Here is a 23,206-nt window from a genome sequence, read left to right as displayed (position 1 = left end):
GCAATGTATCTCTCTTGCCTACCTTGCCTCCCCATTTCTATTTTCGAAAGAAGTATGTCCATGGCCAAATCTTATCCTAGTGTTCTAATCCTTGGTGGTTCCGTGCGTGCTTGCGCTCTTATTCTCATTCTCTCTCCTGCGCAAACATTATGTCCTGCATGCCTGCGTGTAGTTCTACTGCATAAAGTTTCGCAAATAAATTAGTTTGTTTTACAGAAATGGACTACTGCATGCAGGCTATAACCAAAAGCATTAACATTTTGTAAATAAGCGGGTCGGATCGCGGGTCGGGTATAATTTTGTCCTAATTAATATTCGCGGTCCGAGTTGCGGTCGGGTTGATTAAAATATCGGGCGACCGCGGGCCGCTTGTGACCAAACCCGCGCAACACTGGTTTGTAGCCCCGTGTGTGTGTATGTGTGCTTATGACATTTGCTGGCCGTTTTAACCTTGTAAACGTCATTTTTCGACCAGTTTTATTTGATTCACGTAGGGGGGAGGGCCTAGGAGAATTTTTTTGAGCCGGGGGGAGGCCCCTGGAAAATAAAATTGACCAGGGGGGAGGGCCAGGCAGAACATTTTTAACCCGATCGTCTGGCGACCGGCCCTCCCCCCCCCCGCTAAATATCGTACAGTCCCTAATCAGTTCCAGTTTGCACTTTGCTGTAGGATAGGTTGACCGTGTAAAAAGGTTTTTGAATATGAAGAAATTTAAATGTTTAGGAGTGACTGCAGATTCAGTAAATCCTTTTTATAATGTCCTATATGTCTGGCAACACCCAAAACGCAAACACAGAAACATGGTAGAAACTGAGAGTGAATTGAAGTCAAGTTTTATTTTAAGTAGTACATAGGAACTCCTTTAGTTCAAATTCATCTTAACTGTTAACTAAAAATGGCTTAAGGAATGTGGGCTTCCAAGACAGCTGAGTTAGCCAGAGCATAGCAGCACATGGGTGCTCTGCGGTGTTGGGTCTCTGGGTGACAGACAGACAGACAGACAGGCGTGGTGTGTCCTGGGAGGGGTGGAGGTCCTTAGGCAGAGTCCTGGATGGCTGTGTGGCTTTCACCTGTGGAGGCATTAAGCACAGAGAGGCATTAATATTTCAAGCCATACTGATTCTAATCGTTTCTGGTTACTCCCAGAGCACAACAGAAGTGGTAATGGGTAAGGCTGTCCTCTGCACATCTCAATTAAATATAAACATAAGTGATTAGTTGTATAAATTGGTTTTGTGGTCATTTGAAAATGTCTTTTCTGAGGAGTTTTGGTGTGACGATCTAATGCAATTCAGGTCATCAAAAATATTTGTCCATTATAAGATTCAGAAGTTAAACATGGGACTCAAAAGTGCTGTTATGCCTTGAGTGTAGTTATTCGGTGTGCCTTACCTGAGATTCCCAGTCTCTTCTCCTCGCCTTCCAGCAGTTTCCTGTAGGTGGCGATCTCGGCGTCGAGCTTCAGCTTGATGTGCAGCAGCTCCTGATAGTCCTGCATGTATTTGCTCATCTCCATCTTGGTCTCGCAGAGCTGGTTTTCCAGTTGAGCAATGATGTCCTCCAGACCTGCCATTTTGTCCAGATGAGCTGCCTCCATGTCTTCCAGCTGCTGTTCCAGAGCAGCATTGCGGGCTCTCAGGCCATCAATCTGGTTCTGCAGGTCGGTCACCTGGTTGTGGTAGGTGGTGATTTCCTCCTTCATGGTCTTCATCTGGTCCTCAGCTTTGCCAGCTTGTTGTTTCAGTGTGTCGAATTTGCCCTTGTACCACTTCTCTGCCTCCTGGACGTTGCGAGCGGCCACGGCCTCGATCTCGGCACGCATGTTGCGCAGGTAGGCAGCCAGGTCAGGGCGGTCTGAGTCCAGCTCCACAGTGACCTTGGACTCCTCAATCTGCTTCAGAAGGTCAGCCACCTCTTCATCATGCAGCTTCTTCAGGAACTCAATCTCAGCCACCAGCTGTTCCACGCGCTTCTCCAGCTCTGCTTTCTGCAGTGTGGCATTATCCACGTCCTGACGGAACTCTCGCAGGATCATCTCCGCCTCCTCTGCAATGCCAGATTGGGTGAGAGATGGTCAGCATGGCACTACATTGGCATAGAGCTGGTAACTCAGACCTTTAGACACCTCACATCTGAATTGCTCTCAGCTCACCATCTTGTTATATCACTAACTATTACTATAACAGTATTTCTAGTGGAAGCAAATGTGGTTGCATATGGTTAGCATTACTGTAACATTCTATGCTCAATGCTTAAAAAGTGCTATATAAATAGATTTTATATTATTATTATTATTATTATTATTATTATTATTATTAGGGGTCCGAGCAGCGTAGCTGCAGGACCCCTATTGTTTCTGTACCGTTCATTTTTCGCCAAAATTCTGTAAAAGTCATACTGCAGCCTAAACTGTAACACTAAACTTTTCAGGTATGGTTACCAGTACCCCCTCTACCCATAACCCAAAATTTGGGGTACTGCACCCAAAGGTGGCGCTATTGGGAAAAAAGTTAATTATGCTTATTTCTCCTTACCAGATTGACCTAGACTCAAAATTCTTTCATAATATTAATCTCTAAACTCAGATGCATCTTTTTGGCCCTGGTCTTATGGTCTAAAAATGTTTACTTTTGCCACAATTTCATGGAAAAGCCAAACATCATAAAAAGTTTCACACTCTTCAAAAATAATCAAATCTTCACCAAAATTCTCACAGACAATGTTTAGACCAAGCGTCACAAAAGTTATCAAAATAATTTGGATATGTTGTTCCATTTCAGAGATATAGGCCAATAAAGTTCGACCACTCAGCCCATTTCTCATTGTACTGGTGTTTCTTGGGTTGAGAGTTTGAATCCCCGCTAGACCTTTAGGCTCGAGCTGCACATGCTATAGGGAATTGAAGATTCACACCATTGAACAGCACCTGAATGACATCAGGCAATCAACATTCACACTCATTAGTTGCCAAGAATCAGAATGCTGAGACACTCTATGGCATTTAGGGGAACTTCTTTGTTTACTATTTTTCATTCATCATTAAGTCTATCATATTTATTTCATCCATTACTGTTCTTCTCTACAAATGTCTAATTGCCCCAGAATTTCAAAAAGTTTTCAGGTGTACTCTTTTGGGAAAGCCCTTCATTTTATTTTCAAATGTATGCTTGGAGTTTCTTTTTGTGTGTTTACCAATACACATTTTCACCATGTGAATGTGACTAGCCAACATGTAGGATTGACAGTGGCTCAGTGGGATAATGCCTTGTACTGGTGATCCTTAGGTTGAGAGATCAAATCCCACTTGAAGCATTATTGTTAGAATTAGGGTTGGTCACCGAAACACGGTTCTAATATGGCACCGGTGCCGACACACAAATTTTTATTGGTAAACACACAAAAAGAAAAACTCCAAGCACTCCAAGCACTTCACTGGCGAAGAAAGCCCAGCAGCGCCTCTACTTCTTGCGCAAATTGAAGAAGGCAAGTGCCACGCCTCCTGTCATGACTACATTCTACAGAGGGACCATCGAGAGCATCGTCTCCAGCAGCATCACAGTGTGGGGCGGAAGCTGCACAGATCAGAACAGGAAGACCCTCCAGCGCACCGTTAACACAGCTAAGAGGATCATTGGAGCACCACTCCCCTCCCTGCAGGACATTTACACCACCCGCCTCACCCGCAAAGCACTAATGATTGTCAAGGATACAACCCACCCTGCACACGAACTGTTCAGCCTCCTGCCCTCTGGAAAGCGGTACAGGAGCCACCGCTCCCGCACCACCAGACTGGCAAGTAGCTTCATCCACCAAGCAATCAGGATGCTGAACACTCTACCCACTCTCCCATCACTGACAGCCCCCCCCACCCACCAGCCAACCAGGAACCTAGGAAACTAGGATCCTGTCTACCAAACCCACCCCCCCCCCCCAACACCGCCATGTGGAACTGCACTGTGACTGCGCAGCCAAACGTGTTGCTGCTTCACATCAAGCCTGATATACTTGAATTACTACATACTGCATATCAATGTAAATATACAGGTCACACAAGCACAAGTTTAAACTTCATGTAACTGTTAAGACTATAGAAATATACAACACAACTACCTCTATTTTTTTTTATATATATATATGTCCTATATTTCTATTTTGATACATACATGTTCTATATTTCAGTCTTGCACTTTAATTTAATGTTTATTGTCTATGGCTATGTCCATAGTATGTCTATGTCTGTATTTAAAGCATGTCTATGTCTGCATGGGAGAGTAAGAAACGAAATTTCAATTCTTTGTATGACCAGTGCATGTAAAGAATTTGACAATAAAAGCCGACTTGACTTGACTTGACACAAACGGTAGTAACTGCATCGAATAACAACGTGGATTTCGGTGCCTCATTTCGGTGCTTAAATAGCGTTTTATTTTATTTATTTTATACGAGGCATCACTGCATGTCATGCACCATCTCTAACGTCTTGCTCTGATAGCAACACATCCAGATACAGTTAACATAAGTGGATGTATAAACCAGAGGGGTGCACCACATAGGCGAGTGGACAGTGTTTGACAGCTTGCGTGAGCCCAAGTAGCTTACTTTAAAGTGATATCGCTAGCTCCTGTCAAAATCTAGCAGTGTGCCTAACTACACACAAGCAAAAGGCTATGAAACAACATCAACAGCAGCCTAACAGCAGCCTAATACCTTACACAATGTCCTTGCTAATGCGCTAACTGGCATTTATTTGAAATGTTATCAGCAAAGTTGTAAGGTGAAAACTTTATTTCACGGTGTGTTCTAAACAACATAATGGCATGATTATTAATCTTTCATGTACACGAGGCCCATATAGCATCACAATGAGTATGAAGATCATGTTAAAAGTTAGCTGGCAAAAACATAAATATGTAGGTTACATACCTGATGTCACTGAGCTGTCAAAGAGGCTACGAAACCATCTCTGTAGCCTACGTTATCGCTAATTAAACTCAGCTGACTGGTGTTAGCGCATAGCCATAGTTGCTGTTAAAATGACTAGGCTAGCGCTGGGAATCTAAACACTTCAACACCGACATGTAGCCTGACATGTTCAAAACTATTGCGTGTTATGGGTTAAGACATGACATTTCTTGAAGCATTTGGGAACACACTGAATTAACTGGAAAGTAGAGTCCCTGTTAGATTAGCTTGCTTGCAAATGCAGTTGTCTATGTTCTATGGCAAGCGGTTTTAACATACCTTATGGCAAACCGCCTACACTGGGTAAACTTGAAAGCAGAGTTTACCATTGTGTGTGCATGCATGGAAAGCTGTTTTAACATTTAAATGTATTATTTGTAGGAGCAATGAGATATTCATAGTAAATTGAATATAACAGTTCAATTTCATGTTCAAATTTGTCTTATCAACAAAAAAAAAGCCATTCATGCTTTAGACCATTTTAATTTAAAACATTTTAAAAACAAAGTACCGGTTCAGGCACCGTTTCAGCACCGGCACCGTTTTAAAAGTATCGATTTAGCACCGGTATTGGATAAAACCCAAACGATACCCAACCCTAGTTAGAATACTGTTGGGTTGTGGAGGTTAGCATACTAGAATAGAATGCTGTTGGATTGTGGAGGTTAGCACACTATAACATTACAGCTACTTGTCAATATGGATTTGTAGTGCAAGTATAACTGTATAATTATAGGCTGTTCATCTTATTGACTCCGACACAGAACCCCCCCCCCCTTCACCTACCACCACAAAAACAATTCAATTCTGTGGGAAACACTGCCTTCCATTATCAGACCCTTCATCTTATCCACGACAAATAAATAGTCCTGTAGAATAGAGTATTGTTAGAATAATATTAGGTTGTGGAGATTAGCAAAATAGAATATAGTACTGTTAGAATACTGTTGGGTTGTGGAGGTTAGCACACTAGAATAGAGTATTGTTAGAATACTATTGGGTTGTGGAGATTAGCACTCTAGAATAGAGTACTGTTAGAATACTGTTGGGTAGAATACTGTTGGGTACTGTTGCGTGGAGGTTAGCACACTATAACGTTACAGCACAGGGTAATCCTAATTTTATGGATCAAATTTATTCCAATCCAACTCAAAAGTTTTGAACAACACAAAGTGAAGGTTTTGTCCAGATTAAAACCAAGAATTGATTTTCAAGATTTGATCCAATCCGATAACCGAAATCCGATCACGTTTCTTTTTAACAACTGGGCTCAAACAATCAAAGCATATGTAAACTAAAAAGCTATGCTACCTCATGTTCATTTTGCTTGGACCCCGTTAATCACCGCTTGCGGTTATATTTATTTATTACAACTGTTACAGTTTTGTATTGTATCACTAAACTACATTACCTCTCTTTCATCACCTCATTGTATCTGAAGACACAAGTATATCCCAAGTGATGCCAGGAAACGGTATTTATGGGCATAAGCTATTTGTTGTTTGTTATAATGCAGGTATATGAATAAACCAACCGGTTGTATCCCTGTTAGCGTACCTTTGAGGGCCAGCTCTTCCTCCAGTTTGAGCCTCCACACTTCCACCTCCTCCTCGATGTAACCCCTCTCAATGTCGGCCGCACCCTTTTCAGCAGTCAAAGCCTCAATCAGGTCCCTCATCTCCTTGAATTTGATGTCGTACTCTTCGGCGAGCCCACCGGGGCCTCCCTTGAAGCGGCCCTGCAGCGCGGCCAGCTCTGCCTGCAGCTGGGCGTTCCTTTGTTCCAGGGCCTGCACCTTGTCAATGTAACCGGCAAAGCGCACGTTCAGCTCCTGCATCTCCTCCTTCTCGTTGGCATGCTGCTGGTGGATCTCGGTGCCCACCTCAACAGCAGACACACCACCCTGGTACCCAGCACGGCCGCGGCTGTAGGAGGAGCCCCTGCAGCGGGAAGGAGATGGACTTTGCACCCGGACTCGACTGGAGCCGCTGACCGACAGGGACTTCTGGGAATATGAGGAGCCTCTCATGGTTCTGCCTTTTGTGTTGTTAGCTGGGTAATAGTTCCACCACAGGAGCTCTGCTTTGCTTGTTCCCCAGGAGCTGGCTGAGCTTGCTACTGACTGTCCAAGTGCTGGACCCTTGGCTTATAAAGGGCCACTAGGAATCTCACATCCCTCTTTGAAACTCTCACAGGGTTTTGACACGTTTTAAATGTGGATTGTGACAAGACAGACAGATGTTACTGTTATTAATAGATAGATATTTGCTTGAAAGAAAATGCATATGCCTTCTCTTCTCAACTTCTATAAATCACAACACATCTTATTGACAATACACAGTACACTGGCGCGTTGGGGTCATGTTTGCCCTGTTTGGATTTATCTTCCAGGCGAAATCCAGCAATCTAATCGGCTGATGGAAACCTGCATTCTGATCGGCTATCGAAATCCAGCAATTTAATCCCTGCACACATGCCAACCAAATTTTGTGTGTGTAGCTGACTCTATAGGCCAAGCACAAGACTCAGTTCTCAGTCACACCTGGGGCCAAGCCTTTTGTCCCTGAGCATTAACTGTGACAACTGATATGTGTGCAATTTCATGAATTTTCAGCCATGGGAACCACCTGAAAAAAACTTAATCCAACATCATTCCTTACCATTTCGACACTTTTCTACATATCAACAATTCATTCACAATTTAACATCAGCAACATTTTGAGGTACACCATCACCAGTCATCAGCCATCTGTGTGTTTGGCCCTCATCTCACCTGAATTCCCATCCCTACAACTGCCCTATCATCGCGTATTATCATCGCGTACAGCCTAGCGACCCACCACTTGCCCTATGACAACTCTGCCTGGATTCCTGGCCCGTACAGCCTAGCGACCCACCACTTGCCCTATGACAACTCCTAATCCCCCTGGACAATTCCATTTCCTACACTGGAATATTTGAACTTTCTGACACTAAATAGGATTCATGCATTATCATACCGAATATGTAACCATCCCACCTCTTGTAACATACACCTCAGGTGGTTTTAAACACCATGTTCTATTCTCTACATCTGACTAACTTATGCATTTATCATGTATACAGCAGACCTTACTGTTCTGTAACTGACCCTAGGCAGATAGGTCAGGCCCTTGAGTCGTGGATCTGCTTGAGGTTTCTTCCTATATGTATCTCCAATTGTAGGGAGTTTTTACTCGCCCCTGTTACCCATGGGCCTTCTTTTCTTTTCTATGATTGTCTAACATTCTGTAAAGCGCCATGAGACATGTGTAATGTTTTGGCGCTCTATAAGTTAAATTAAATTGAAATTGAACATTTTGACATGATGTATGCCAAATTTGACATGAATTGGCCAGGAGCAAGACTTTGTTTTTCGTCTGAGTTGTCGCCTATGGGAACCACCTCAAAAAAGACAAAGGCCGGCAGGATAACGCCATAATAATAATCCTTACAGAAACAATAGGACTTTTGGTGCAGGCTACGAATCTACTGGAAATTGCCCTGTAATTTAGGAAAAAAAATGGGTACTCAGTTCCTCAAAAATTACAAACTTTAAAAATGACACAAAATCTGTACCTTCATCAGCACATTCAAAATTGGCACCAAGGGTAAATGCCAATTCATGCATTGTGTTACTTTAACATGTTTCCCTGTGTGAATAGCCAATTAGTTTCCAAACTCCTTGAAGTTCTGCTTTTTAGAAGATTTTTTGTTGGTTAATGAATTTCAATTGTGTTAATTCTGTAATTGCTCCCAGACACATTTAATTCATGTTATCACCGAGATATTTAGTAAACATGCATTGTAGACACACATCCATAAGACCAGTGATGCTTGAGCTGGGATCATTAGGTACACTAGCAGCTGCACAAAAACCTGTTCAAATATTGGATATGGATCAGTAGATCAAATATTGGACAGGGATCAGTAGATAGCAACTGCTCAGAAACCTGTTAAAATATGTTAGCAGTTAGGCTATAGTCATGGTCTAATGATCTTTGCCTCTAGTTCCTGTAACTTAATCTAGTTCCTACATTGCAATTCCTTAATCAGTTCCAGTTGAAACATTGCTGTAGGATAGGTTGATTGTATATACAGTATAGAGGTTTTTGAATATGAAAGTGAAATATTTAGGAGTTTGCTGATAGACGGTGCATGGTCTGTAGTCTGTGGTCTAACCTGAATGCTGATGACTCATTTCCATCATTCCCACAGCTGGCTGAGAAATATCAATCGACTAGAAAAGCGTTTTCATATACGTAGCTTTGTCTGTACTTCATTCCCTCAATTTCCGAATACTTCTCCTACCTGCCTCATTGACTCCCTTTTTTATGCCTCTTCCAAATGTTAGAGGCATAATCTCCTACATTTACAGTCAGATTCACAATTAAAACTGAAAGGGAGGAGGACCTAGGTGAGAAGATTCCAGAGGAGCTATGAGATTCTGTTCTGCGTCGTGTGCATACCTCCTCAATATGAGCAAAGCATGGCCTGACTCAGTGCAAGAGAGGTCACCACACCCACTGGACCAAGTTAGATGACCCTGGCATCCCTTGCACATTTTGGTTTTGTCCAAGTCCGTATGAGTACTGAACCTTAAAATCTTGTCAGTCTTGGAAGTAGTGATTTACCCCTCTGGCTGGCATTCTCCCTCTTCAATTGTATTCCCCCTTAATGGTATGTCTTATTTTTTTCTAACTTCATAAAAGAAAGAATACCTTATCAGGGAGGGAACCAAGTTAGGGGGTGTCTGTGGACTCCCATCTCAGTAAGATTAGAGGCCATGCTACAGATGTCATAAATACAACAAATTCAGCCTTATATAAAAGGTTCTACTTGCAGCTTTTATAAAACATGGGGATCTCTCTCTGACGGCATAGATAATTTAAGCCACCTATCAATACCAGGTCGAGGATGGGGCTCATAGGCTGACACCCAATACTGACATAAAAAAGGCAATCACTATGTCATTTCTTTTTGTTTTAATGGTGCCTGTATGTGTTTGTGTCTGTGTATGTACACTGAAATACATAACCCATTGGATATACTTAATTTTAATATGTACATTGGTTGCACATACATGAAATGTCTAAAATGAATGCAGCATATTTCTTTATAACATTGATTCATGCAAAACTTGATCAAAGTCCTGACAGTTTACTCAGAAGCAGTCATTATGATGAAAAACACTTGATGTGAAACCACTGATATCTTCTGCATGCTCAACACCGTCATGGTGGGGACAATTCATGGTTTATTTCAAAGCATACCATACCATACAACCCAGCACCACATTTCTCCTAGTCTCTACAGTAAGCATAACTCTCAATAAAAAAAACGGGGGGGAACTTTTAGCAACACTGACAGCTGTGTGATTATCTCAGTGTTCTTGCAAAGGCTCATGCATTTGGGAGCACAATAAAATGGTGACACCAAGGCATCCCATGTGTACATTTGCCTTCCTGGTTCAGCACTTAGAGGCTTCACATTGATCTTACATGATTCTGTTGGATAAATCCATTCCTGTGGCAAAATATGTCAGTTATAAGAATGACAACTTAAATGTAATAACATTATGTTTGAAAGAAGAGTTTAAAACATCTGTTTAATTTCATGTTTGTGGTTTAGTAACTGACACATCATCTTTTTTCCCACAGTATATACTCTTACCATATGTGATTCAATTAGATACATGGGGATTGCTCAATTGGAATGACTAATTGAACACAATAAGGTTGTGGTAATTCAAAACTAGACAGTTTTATGTAATTGTAATGTAATATGGTTTGATAAATTGGACAGCCCTGACTTTTTCTTTTTTTTACAGTGTTTATGTTTGCTCTTTGATGTAACATAATATGTCTGGTATCATCACCATGTATATATACAGTGCTGTGCATAAGTTAAGACACCCATGCTAAAGTTGACTAAAAAGAAGAATGAAAAATCCAGTTAAAAAAGGCCAGTTGTTTCATGGATCCAGGATACTATGCATCCTGATGAAGTTCCTTTGGAATTAAAATACACCCACCCTTCACCATACCTAGAGATTGGTATGGTTTTATTTCAGTTAGCCTAATAGCTGGTTTGAAGTACCCCATGCCAATCTGAAGGGTATGTGATGATGCGGGCGTAATTTAATTATTTTAATTCCAAATGCCAGGGGAACTTAATCAGGACACATAGTATCCTGGATCCATGAAATACTGTAAGTGGCCTTCGAAAATAAAAAATCTGTCTGCCTCTATGGGAAATTAACATGGGGGTTCCTTTTTTATGCCCCCTGTATTTTAAGGAATAACATGTATTTATTTACGATACATGATTCATTCAAGAAAATCAGTATCTTTTTTTTTAATTAACATCAATTTCTAAAATATTTTGTATTGCTCTTTTTAGTCAATGGGTGTCATAACTTATGCACAGCACTGTGTAGATTTAGAAAAAAAAATGGTACTTTTCTTTGTAATTTACTGCAGATTCAGTAACCCTCCTAAATGTCTTATTTCTCTGGCAACACCCAAAACACACACAAACACCCAAGCACAGAAAACAGGGAGTGCGTTGAAGTCAAGCTTTATTTGAAGTAGCAGCTGGGAACACCTTCACTTGCAACTCATCTTAACTGTTACTCAAAATGGCTTAAGGAATGTGGGCTTCCCAGACGGATGAGTTAGCCAGAGCATAGCAGCACATGGGTGCTCTGCGGTGTTGGGTCTCTGGAAGTGACAGACAGACAGACAGACAGACAGGCGTGGTGTGTCCTGGGAGGGGTGGAGGTCCTTAGGCAGAGTCCTGGATGGCTGTGTGGCTTTCACCTGTGGAGGCAGTAAGCACAGAGAGCATTAATATTTCAAGCCATGCTGATTCTAATCTTTTCTGGTTACTCCCAGAGCACAACAGAAGTGGTAATGGGTAAGGCTGTCCTCTGCACATCTCAATTAAATGTTAACATAAGTGATTAGTTGTGAAAATTTGTTTTGTAGACACTTGAAAATGTCTTTTCTGAGGAGTTTTGGTGTGACGCTCTAATGCAAATCAGGTCATCAAAATATTTGTCCATTATATGTTTGAAAAGGGGAATTTCAAGATCTTAAGATTCAGAAGTTAAACATGGGACTCAAAAGTGCTGTTATGCCTTGAGTGTAGTTATTCGGTGTGCCTTACCTGAGATTCCCAGTCTCTTCTCCTCGCCTTCCAGCAGTTTCCTGTAGGTGGCGATCTCGGCGTCGAGCTTCAGCTTGATGTGCAGCAGCTCCTGATAGTCCTGCATGTATTTGCTCATCTCCATCTTGGTCTCGCAGAGCTGGTTCTCCAGTTGAGCAATGATGCCCTCCAGCCCTGCCATTTTGTCCAGGTGAGCTGCCTCCATGTCTTCCAGCTGCTGTTCCAGAGCAGCATTGCGGGCTCTCAGGCCATCAATCTGGTTCTGCAGGTCGGTCACCTGGTTGTGGTAGGTGGTGATTTCCTCCTTCATGGTCTTCATCTGGTCCTCAGCTTTGCCAGCTTGTTGTTTCAGTGTGTCGAATTTGCCCTTGTACCACTTCTCTGCCTCCTGGACGTTGCGAGCGGCCACGGCCTCGATCTCGGCACGCATGTTGCGCAGGTAGGCAGCCAGGTCAGGGCGGTCTGAGTCCAGCTCCACAGTGACCTTGGACTCCTCAATCTGCTTCAGAAGGTCAGCCACCTCTTCATCATGCAGCTTCTTCAGGAACTCAATCTCAGCCACCAGCTGTTCCACGCGCTTCTCCAGCTCTGCTTTCTGCAGTGTGGCATTATCCACGTCCTGACGGAACTCTCGCAGGATCATCTCCGCCTCCTCTGCAATGCCAGATTGGGTGAGAGATGGTCAGCATGGCACTACATTGGCATAGAGCTGGTAACTCAGACCTTTAGACACCTCACATCTGAATTGCTCTCAGCTCACCATCTTGTTATATCACTAACTATTACTATAACAGTATTTCTAGTGGAAGCAAATGTGGTTGCATATGGTTAGCATTACAACAGTACGACGGTTACATTTTGTATTGTTTCACTAAACTACATCACCTCTTATTTGTTTACCTCTGTTATCTGAAGACACAAGTACAGTATACTGAATGATGACAGTTTAGCAGATTAGCCATTTGTTATTATGTACAGTAGGTATTAAAAAACCAGCAAGATTTTAATTTTCCTCATCCCTGTTAGTGTACCTTTGAGGGCCAGCTCTTCCTCCAGTTTGAGCCTCCACACTTCCACCTCCTCCTCGATGTAACCCCTCTCAATGTCGGCCGCACCCTTTTCAGCAGTCAAAGCCTCAATCAGGTCCCTCATCTCCTTGAATTTGATGTCGTACTCTTCGGCGAGCCCACCGGGGCCTCCCTTGAAGCGGCCCTGCAGCGCGGCCAGCTCTGCCTGCAGCTGGGCGTTCCTTTGTTCCAGGGCCTGCACCTTGTCAATGTAACCGGCAAAGCGCACGTTCAGCTCCTGCATCTCCTCCTTCTCGTTGGCATGCTGCTGGTGGATCTCGGTGCCCACCTCAACAGCAGACACACCACCCTGGTACCCAGCACGGCCGCGGCTGTAGGAGGAGCCCCTGCAGCGGGAAGGAGATGGACTTTGCACCCGGACTCGACTGGAGCCGCTGACCGACAGGGACTTCTGGGAATATGAGGAGCCTCTCATGGTTCTGCCTTTTGTGTTGTTAGCTGGGTAATAGTTCCACCACAGGAGCTCTGCTTTGCTTGTTCCCCAGGTGCTGGCTGAGCTTGCTACTGACTGCCCAAGTGCTGGACCCTTGGCTTATAAAGGGCTACTAAGAATCTCACACCCCTCTTTGAAACTCTCGCAGGGTTTTGACACGTTTTAAAAGTGGATCCTGACACCCCACTGGAGGGCCTGGGCCGCACACCTCATTAGCTTGCACTGCATTGTTAGTGGCGCAGCACACGAAGCCTGAGCAGCCCTCACGACCTGCTGTAACATAGCAAAGTCTGCGCGTGTGCTCACCATTTTACACTGTCCTCTCACTCAGAGTAGCCACTGGGATGCCAGGGCATCTTTCTGCAGCACTGGGAAACACTGACGTCGTGCTTCTACAACTAACCCTGCCCTCAATATACATGCTAACATCTGCATCTTTAGAACATGACAGGAGCATTCCATCTTCCATCTAATGATTCAAGATGTCAGACAGTAATCTTAAATATTATATATGTATTTTAATGTGAAAACACAGATGAATTCATTCTTGTTTTCTTGTGATACTTCTGGTTCTTTTACAATACCACCAATACAAGACCACCAATTGAATCTGATGTTCCTTGAAGTATCTTGGAAAGACAAAAAAATACAGGGTGCTCAGGGGTGGGGAATTTAAATAAGTGTAGAAAAAAGGGAAATCCAAGGCACTCTTCTTCAAAAATAGTTAAAAAACTATATCATAATAGAAAATGTAAAAGGCTATATCATAATAGAAAATGTAAAAGGGAGAAGCAAGTAGAGTTTAGAGTTTTTATTGTGTTAGGTATAGGTATTCTTGATGATGTCTTTTCTGAGGGGAAATATGTGATGTGAAATATGTTCATTCGTTCACTGTTCTTTCTGTTTACATTTGTCTGTGGTGTAATTATGATCTTAATTATCAAGGGGGGAAAAGTTCAGCAGTAAACTGTATTTTGTGTATATTCATCTTTTAAACATCATATGTGTTTTAATCTTAAACAAAAACAAAAAATTTAATCTTTTAATATCCACTACTTTAGCAGTCATATTACAGAAATAAAATGTTACATTTCATCACGTAATCATTAGTCATTCTTTTCATTTTTTGTGTGTATTGCCACTAATGACATTATCGTAGTTTTAAAATCCTTAAGCTATGTCTCTACTTTGGAGCAAGATGTTTGTTGGTCTCATTTATATCATCCTATCCTTATCCTATGTCCTAAAGCAATCAATCCATAGTTTTATAAATGTATATTATAATTTATTATTGAATTCATTTTTTGAGAGTCCAACACACCATTGTTTTTGCAGAATAGCAGTTTCTACTGTATATAAACAATGAAACACCTTCTATCTTCTTAGGCCTGTACAGTGTTAGCCGCAGTCCTCTGGGGGATTCTTGAGGCAGAGCTGATACAATCTCTAGGCCGTATGTTAATTGCCATGGGGCCTATGCAGTCACATTGTCATGGCGACCATCCACAATGCAAGCCCACCACTCCTCCTGTTATCGTGCACAGTGGGAATCCCAGGCTCTGCCTATCAGCCATTTCAAAAACTTTGCTAGCCAGAATAAAGAACATTTTAGCCAGAATATAGAACCTTTTGGCCAGAATATAGAACCTTTTGGCTTTACCTTCTTTTTTCAAATACACACACAAGAGGTGTTAAATTCCCTGTCCTTAGGGCATTTCCCACAATTGGCAATCAACAACCAATCCCAACATTGCACAATATGACTCAGGATGCAACAACAGTCATAAACATGCCGCATGTTGTACCCAGTTGCTGCCAGTTGCCTGAATGCCCAACCAAAGAACCAAAGGCACAAAAACAGAATCACCAGCAAAGCACCTTGAACCTTCATGCATAAACGATACCGATCCATTTTTATTTTGCTTCTGCTATTTTGTGTATGAAATACTGTTTTTGAATTTTCTTTTAGTTTGAGAATGTTTTAAATACATGTCTACCACTATGAACCAATAATGCAACATTTCATTAATGAGTTCAACAGTATTTTTCCTCATTTTGCATTTTCACAGAGAAGTTTCACTGAAATCAAGATAGCAGATTCTGTATCCTGAAAGGCAAAGTGCCTACACACACTGCTTTGATTAGTGCTAACTATCTTATTCTCTTAAACCGCCCTCCTGCACTACCCTTTCTCCATTAACAATTGTTTTCATAGATTCACATATGAGTTGTGATCACAATTAAATGACAAATATACTATATTGGCAAAAAAAACTGTCCACGTTCATGTCATAATTTGCCATTTATTATTGTCTTTATTCCACTCTGTACAATAGGCAGTGCAATGGTTGATTTGTTTGTTATATATTTAACATCCAGCATTTTAAATAATGTAACAGGCAAATTACAGCATTTACTCCATGCAACTTGTATCAGATATCATGTACTATTCATTAACTTTGTAAACATAGAAAATATAATTCTACATAAAAGTACCTCAGCAGTACCCACCAGTTAGATCTAACACATAAAAATATAATATATTGAAAAGTAACTTCATGTCATACATAGTTATATAGACACTTAAGTTTTTGTTGCCACTTGTTTTACACCATATGTTTTCAATTCACCATTTCAATTGAGAGCATTAGAGGTGAATTAGCACACTATCTCACAGACATTTTCTTTTTTAACCCAGAGTGATAAATTCCACAGAGCAAATGCTCTCCTCTGACCAGGACACCTGTCTTAGTGGGAGGGAGTCACGTAAGATAGCACCTGGTTCAGGGACAGATACATGTACACGTACAGTACGTACTAGGGTGCATCATCCGTCTTGACATATGCAGATTAATCTGTCCCTGTGATTATTATGTTCCAATGAGAAAAAAAACATTCCTGGTAAATTTTGAAGTAAATTGGATAATATTTAGGTGGCCCACCATTAACCTTTATGAATGGTCGAAATTGTTGCCAAATTTAGGAAATCGCCTGGCAATATGGGGGACTATGGGGGTATATTTCACATTATTTCACTATTATCAATTTGTTATCCAGTAGTTATTTGAATAATGACTGTATTAAGGGCATAAAGCACACAGCTCACTGGATAAACATTGGGTTTCTTTATGTTGTCATACGTGATTTTTCTCAGAAAAACTTTTTTTTTTTTTTCTATTTTGAATAATATGTTTTTTGATGAAAAACACCTTAATGTGTATTGTAACACTTGTCATTAATCTTTTATTTTAACTGTAGTTGCTATGGTGTTCCCATAATTCCAAATCAGATATAGGCTACATGCGTGGGAATGTTTTGTTTAGTGTAGAGTAGTAGTTGTATCACACAGGATTACAGTACATGAACTTTCTTGCAACATGGCTTTTAGTGAAGAGTGTATTAGTAGCCTAATGCCAATCCAGTCTTCAAAATGTACTCTGTCTACAAGACAATCGTCTTGGATATTTGGTTTGGGCAGTGGCCTTGTTCAGGATGACTCGATTATCACTGGATCCCGTCTTCCAAACTGTCGTCAAGGTGCTTCATGTGGTATCTTTCGGATGGTTCATCAGAAAACAGAACAAAGTGGGAATCAGCAAATATCGTGTGAATGTGAAATGATAATGACTGATCGGATTATAGTATAAACGGCAACTTTCAAATATGATACGTATTTTACATCGACGTGGGCCACATGTATATTGTTTTCCAACCTTCCAACCTTGGTACTGGGAAAACCCATGACAGCAAGCTTTTATTGATAGTTTACTTCCATGCTGTTTATTGAAAATGCCTGGCAAAGGCAATTTTTATAGCATCTTCCAACAACAACAACAACACGTTACATTTATATAGCGCTTTTCTCAACACTCAAAGCGCTTCACATGGAAAGGGGGACCTCACTAACCACCACCAATGTGTAGCACCCACCTGGGTGATGTACGGCAGCCATTATGCGCCAGAACGCTCACCACTCACCAGCTTGAGGTGGAGAGTGAGGGAGTGAATGAGCCAATTACAGTGGGGGATGATTAGGGGGGCAGATCAGGTTGAAAATTTAGCCAGGACATCGGGGAATCCCCTACTCTTTGTGATAAGTGCCATGGGATCTTTAATGACCACACTGAGTCAGGACCTCGGTTTAACGTCTCATCCGAAGGACGACATCTCCTATAGTACAGTGTCCCCGTCACTGCACTGGGCCATTGGGATCGATCTTTATGGCCAGAGGGAAGAGTGCCACCTGCTGACCACCCACCAACACCACTTCCAGCAGCAACCTAGTTTTTCCAAGGAGGTCTCCCATCCAAGTACTAACCAGGCCCACCCCTGCTTAGCTTCAGTAATTCAGCTAGGACAAGGTATCCATTGGTCTGGCTGCTTCCCCCAACATATACACTACTGCCATATCTCAGGAAGTAATACAGATAGACACACAAATCACACCAAATGATGCGGAAAGTCCATATTCATATTCAACTTCCAACTTACATTATAGGGCTAAACCCATTATTTTTGCCGTTATTTAAGAAAAAAAATGATATTTTCAGCCTAGCTTTATGGACATCTTTAGTTGGAAACTTCAGAGGCTCGGTGGGCCACCTAAACATCAACAGAATTCAAATTTCTCATGGATGTTTGATTTGGTTAATGGAACAAAATTATTTTAGGGACAGATTGATTTTCAAATTTACTAACAGTACAGACTAACAGAGGACATGGACCAACACAGATGCATGCACTCGCACTTTCACACATACCTGGATTATTTTCACTCAAACACACACAGAGACACACCAAACCAAATCCATGGAGAACCACAACGCAGTAAAAGGGAACTTGGCATGGAACATGGAATGTTCTTGTCTTTGAACTCTTAACTCCAAGCAACACAATGAGTATCACTCTGTGTCCTATGAGATAAAGAAAATAGATCAGAAAAATCTGGTTTAAGACCATAACATTCATAAAAGAACATCATAAGAAAATGAATGTATCACACAAAAGAAAATGGATATGGATACCTCAGTGGCCTTGTCACAGCTGTTGTCAGCCTCAGCCGGAGACTCCCCTGCATTCTCCACTGGCGCCTCCTTGGCCTCTTCATCCTGCTTGGACACAAGTACAGCCTTTACTCACTCAACCGCAGCATCCAAATAATAACAATGTGGATGAGGAGACTCCCTTGATTCATTTTAGTTACACATACTGTAGGCCTGTTTTTTGCATTCTTCAAAATAAATTATCCTGGTTAAAATGCTGTTAGAAAGTCTTTGCATTTCCTGAGTTGATTGCCTTGAGATGAAGAGCTATCCAATCCAAGCAGAGGAGCAGACAACACAAGACACATGCTGTGAAGATTAGGCCTTGATTACTGTTTGCCATTGAGATGACCTTCTCTAATGAGACACAGGCAGGTGTGTGTCTGATTGTGAGTGTGTGTGGAGGGAGGTCTTCAGTGCAATATGTGTCGATGAGAATGAGGTGTACCCATTACATTTCCAGATGTGTAAAAGACTGTTGTAAAACCTTTTTTCGTTATGAGCAGGTCAATATCTTCAGTAAAAGCACCTATACACTATTTATGTACAGTACCTATTTATGTGCTTTGTGAAAGCTTGCTTGTGTGTGTGTGTATTTATATATATATGTGTGTGTGTGTGTGTGTGTTAAATCACAGACAGACAGCACATAGTTAATGTGCAGCGTCTCCTGCCTCTTCATTTAACACCGCCTACTGCTTCTCCATCTGTTCACAAAGGGGAGTGGGCGCCGCGGAGCCACTGTGCCACCGTGCCTGCTGCCCCCCACTGCCCCCCACTGCCCCATGCCTCTGCCTCCTCATTACAGCCCATCACCAGGAGGCTGTCTAGGCACCTTTCATCTCACATTACACTAACACTGACAGTTACCAAACCTTTTAACATAGTCTTGTCCTTGATTGTTTTGTTACACGACTCATCAGAATTGTAGACCAAGCCATCAAACCACTACAGCAGAGCGATCATATCTTATGTTCCCCATCTATTCAACACTCTTTCCTGTCTCCTCCTATCCTCCATCCTCTGCCTGACACACCGTCCGTCACTCCCTCCATTAGATGGCATATGTGGACAGACAGATGAAAGTAAAAATTGATTTTTGCTGACGTCCCACCTGATGCCCCAAATGAAAGGAAAGGAATTGTTATTCCTAAAACCTTCCTCCTCACGGCAACTCCCAGCAATTTCACTGCTGATGACTTTGCATAATTCTTTACCAAAAACCTGGCAGACATCTGGCCATTTTACAAATCCGCCCAACGCAATCACAATGCTTACTTTATTTCCCTTTCACTGATGAAGATATCCAAACTTAATTACATCAACATATCCTTTGAAATGACATCTGAATGCCATACCTCCAATTTTGTTCTCATATACAGTCATATATGCAATAAAACACACTAAAGCGACCACTGGCTTCATTCTACATGTATGGATCATTCTAAAGGACTAGTCTGTAACTGTCCTACTGTCAATGAAACAAACCTGCTGTTTATGGCAGCTATTGAAACCTCTAATCTCCAAATATATGACATAAAAAACACAACGCCTTGTTGAGTACAGTGTTCAATTCCACATTCAGGCTTTAGTGCTTTTGCTCTCACAAATGCAATGCCATTCAAACAGATGTGCAGGCCACTTTACAGATGGTCGTGCATCTGGTCTTCAATCACAATGATGGGGGAATCCCAGGGTCAAAGTCGTGGGGCAAATCCCAGGATCACTTTCCTGATAACATAACGACCTCTATTCAGCCAAGTCTGTTAACTTTGAAATATAACCATGATGAACATAATGGCCCTATTTGACCATAGCACCACCTGACAAAAACAAGGAACAAAAGTTCCTCCAGTTACCTGAGAATAGTCATTCCCAGACACTGACAGGTCCCGAGCCAACACCACCTCTGGTTAATGTAATCAATATGGGGGCTTTTGTCATGGAGACAAAATGGGGTCATTCATGTGTGAAAAGGACAGAAATGGAATATGTACTCACTGGTTTTGGTGTGTCCTTCACCAGTCCTGTTGCAGCGACAATGTTCCCAGCACCTTCCACCGTTTTTTGGGCAACAGCTGTGACTCCAGTCACCATGGCACCACCCACCTGTGACACCCCAGTAACAGTCTTCCCAGCCACTGGAAGGCAGACACAGAGAAATAAGCACACAGCCCAAGGAGAAAATGAACTCATTGCCTTCTGTGTCTTAGAATGAGTATATCATTGAAGTTGTAATGTAATGAAAGAAATAGCTCTAAATTATTTTCTAAAGCTTTCACCCTAATTTAACAATCACAAACCACCTGTATACCATGTTAAACACTGAGTTTGAAAAATAAACATGACACGTTTTACTAAAACATGATTAAAAACAGGACTTCTGTCTATCTGTCCATCCATCATCCATGCACAGCTTGTTTGATGATTTTTCATCTTGCACTTGGTAAATACAATCATGGATAATCATGGATAGAAATACTACATGAATGTGGTCTGTGATTAGCCTATCTATTTAGATATTGAGCAGAAAGTAAAATAGGCTATTTAAAAATGACACCTTTATACCTTGAGGCAAAACAAAATTATCTCAGTCTGTGTCTCAGTTTGTAAAATGTGTTAACTCTAAAGATCTTACATTAGAATGTGGCAAATTAATGATTTGCAGTCATCTAAAGCATTGACATTTGTCAGAATTTAGGCCTACCTGTAGTGACTCCATCCACTGTTTTAGAACCTATGAGAAACAAAAACAAAAAAACATTAGTCTGTTCCTTTAACAAACCAAACAAAGAATAATAACATCACATTTAAGTAAATTATTGTGAGAATGCCCCACTCATTCAATGGCTATAAGGACGAGAACATGGCACTTGGAAACTAGGCTACATGGAACTGGCTAGTTTGCTTCAAGGCATTCAGATAGGAATCTATTTTGTCAATTGAAGTCAACCGACTCATGTAGTATGATTCAACTTAAAACAAACATTTAATTGCCACTGCTGAGTAAATTAATTGATTAAAGACAGATATTAGCTTTCTGTTGGGTAAATATCACGTACCAACAAAAATGACCCCATCTTTAGTCATTTCAGCTGCTCCTGTCACTCCCTGTTTAGTCTTCTCCGCCGCCGCCACAACACCATCTTTGGCTTTTGATAGTCCTTTCTTAAACGCGTCCATGCCAATTCCAAATGGACAACAGCCTAAGAAGACGTGTACAATTAGTAATGGCAAGTTTGTTGCTTTGTCACGCGGAGTCTGGTGCCGAGTTGTCACCGCCTACTCATCTCTCAAATCCAGTTTATTTTGCTGAACTGGTTTGCTATCCCCACGAGCACACAGTAAAATTCCATGCACCTGTGTTAAGGTTAACATTCACAGATAGGCTACAGACCACATTTTGCACATTTAATTAAGGACTGTGAACTTCTAATGGGTATCTTTATTGCATGACATTAACATAGCCTGTCAAGAGTCAAAAGCATCCAACTAGCCTTCTGATAATTACACGGACGTTGAAGACTCTTCACCCACCTGTTCGCTTCTTTCTTCCCTGAGATTCCTGGTGTAATGAATATCAAATTTGACGTTGCCCCTCGATGCGTCTAAATGGATTATTCCAGGCTAAACGCACGTGCGTTATAAATGATGTACCCTATCTGTTCTTATGTCCCCTGTACCCGAAACTGATCCTCTGGTGTCTCGGATGTGCGCGCGGATGGTATGCGAGCCCGGTGGCTGTAGCCTGATGGTTGTGTCTCACATGCTTGTGTCACTCTGAGTGCAAGCTCAACCATTCGTGTGTGTGTGTGTGTGTGTGTGTGTGTGTGTGTCAATGATAATAATTGAGGTACCCTGTTTGTCTTTGGAGATATAAAGATAGGCTACTCTATGCCAAGCCTAATTTTGTTAAATTCATACAAATTGATCTTATTATGAATTAATCTTACCATAATTGAATCTGGGTGAAATAAAAGTTCATTTGGGATAGGTTAAGTGTGTGAAAACATAACAGAGTCAGTTATGGAAGGGAACAATGGGATCTGGACAATGTACACAGCTGGTCCTCATGGCTGGAGACATGTCTTACTCTCACTGGATTTCATATAAAAATGGCATTCCCTTGTGACTGACACAAGCTATAAATGTCACTGAATGGTTAGTAATGAATTGATAGAAGGTCTGCTTTTAAAAAGGAATTCATCTTTCAGAAAAATAGGTTTGTTCATTGAGCTGATTGTTTTCCACGTCATTCCACTCTGTCTCCATCATTCTCTCTTGTGTGAGATCACCTCCTGCATGGTATGTCTCAAATCTCGTAATTTCATTTCAAGCCTTGTGAATCTCGTCAATTTAATTTCAAGCCTAATCTCAAGTCTTGCTCAAGGTCTTCTTCTCTTTCATATGAGGATTTCAGTTGGTGTAGGTTCTTATAATATGTTCTTCTCTCTCATCTTAGCACGTAGTCATGGAAACCTGCTTCATTTTG

General features: G+C 41.5%; 3 protein-coding genes across 4 annotated transcripts; all 3 read right to left on the bottom strand.

The window, feature by feature from the left end:
• Positions 1–818: 818 nt before the first annotated feature.
• Positions 819–7,091, bottom strand: LOC121681047 (vimentin-like). The gene is made up of 3 exons (XM_042060674.1): positions 6,521–7,091; positions 1,394–2,047; positions 819–1,071 (listed from the first exon to the last, which is right to left on the bottom strand). Exons 1-3 carry the CDS (start codon positions 6,990–6,992, stop codon positions 1,037–1,039), a joined length of 1,161 nt encoding a protein of 386 aa, XP_041916608.1. The 5' UTR covers positions 6,993–7,091; the 3' UTR covers positions 819–1,036.
• A 4,453-nt stretch (positions 7,092–11,544) lies between these two features.
• On the bottom strand, positions 11,545–13,741 carry LOC121681041 (vimentin-like). The gene is made up of 3 exons (XM_042060656.1): positions 13,183–13,741; positions 12,152–12,805; positions 11,545–11,802 (listed from the first exon to the last, which is right to left on the bottom strand). Exons 1-3 carry the CDS (start codon positions 13,652–13,654, stop codon positions 11,768–11,770), a joined length of 1,161 nt encoding a protein of 386 aa, XP_041916590.1. The 5' UTR covers positions 13,655–13,741; the 3' UTR covers positions 11,545–11,767.
• Positions 13,742–18,349: 4,608 nt separating this feature from the next.
• LOC121680075 (alpha-synuclein-like) lies at positions 18,350–22,471 on the bottom strand. Of its 2 annotated transcripts, none has more exons than XM_042059246.1 (6): positions 22,252–22,471; positions 21,777–21,920; positions 21,422–21,451; positions 20,716–20,855; positions 18,697–18,783; positions 18,350–18,585 (listed from the first exon to the last, which is right to left on the bottom strand). In XM_042059246.1, the coding sequence occupies exons 2-6, from the start codon at positions 21,895–21,897 to the stop codon at positions 18,574–18,576; spliced, it is 390 nt and encodes a 129-aa protein (XP_041915180.1). In that variant the 5' UTR covers positions 21,898–21,920; positions 22,252–22,471; the 3' UTR covers positions 18,350–18,573. The 2 variants fall into 2 exon arrangements, with proteins under 2 accessions (XP_041915180.1, XP_041915181.1); XM_042059247.1 differs by having other exon boundaries at positions 18,697–18,780; positions 22,252–22,466.
• Positions 22,472–23,206: the final 735 nt, after the last annotated feature.

The sequence above is a fragment of the Alosa sapidissima genome, chromosome 13 (genome assembly GCF_018492685.1).
Source record: "Alosa sapidissima isolate fAloSap1 chromosome 13, fAloSap1.pri, whole genome shotgun sequence".
NCBI lineage: Eukaryota > Metazoa > Chordata > Actinopteri > Clupeiformes > Clupeidae > Alosa > Alosa sapidissima.
The sequence above is the reverse complement of the archived record's forward strand: the minus strand, read 5'-3'. Positions and strand labels throughout refer to the sequence as shown.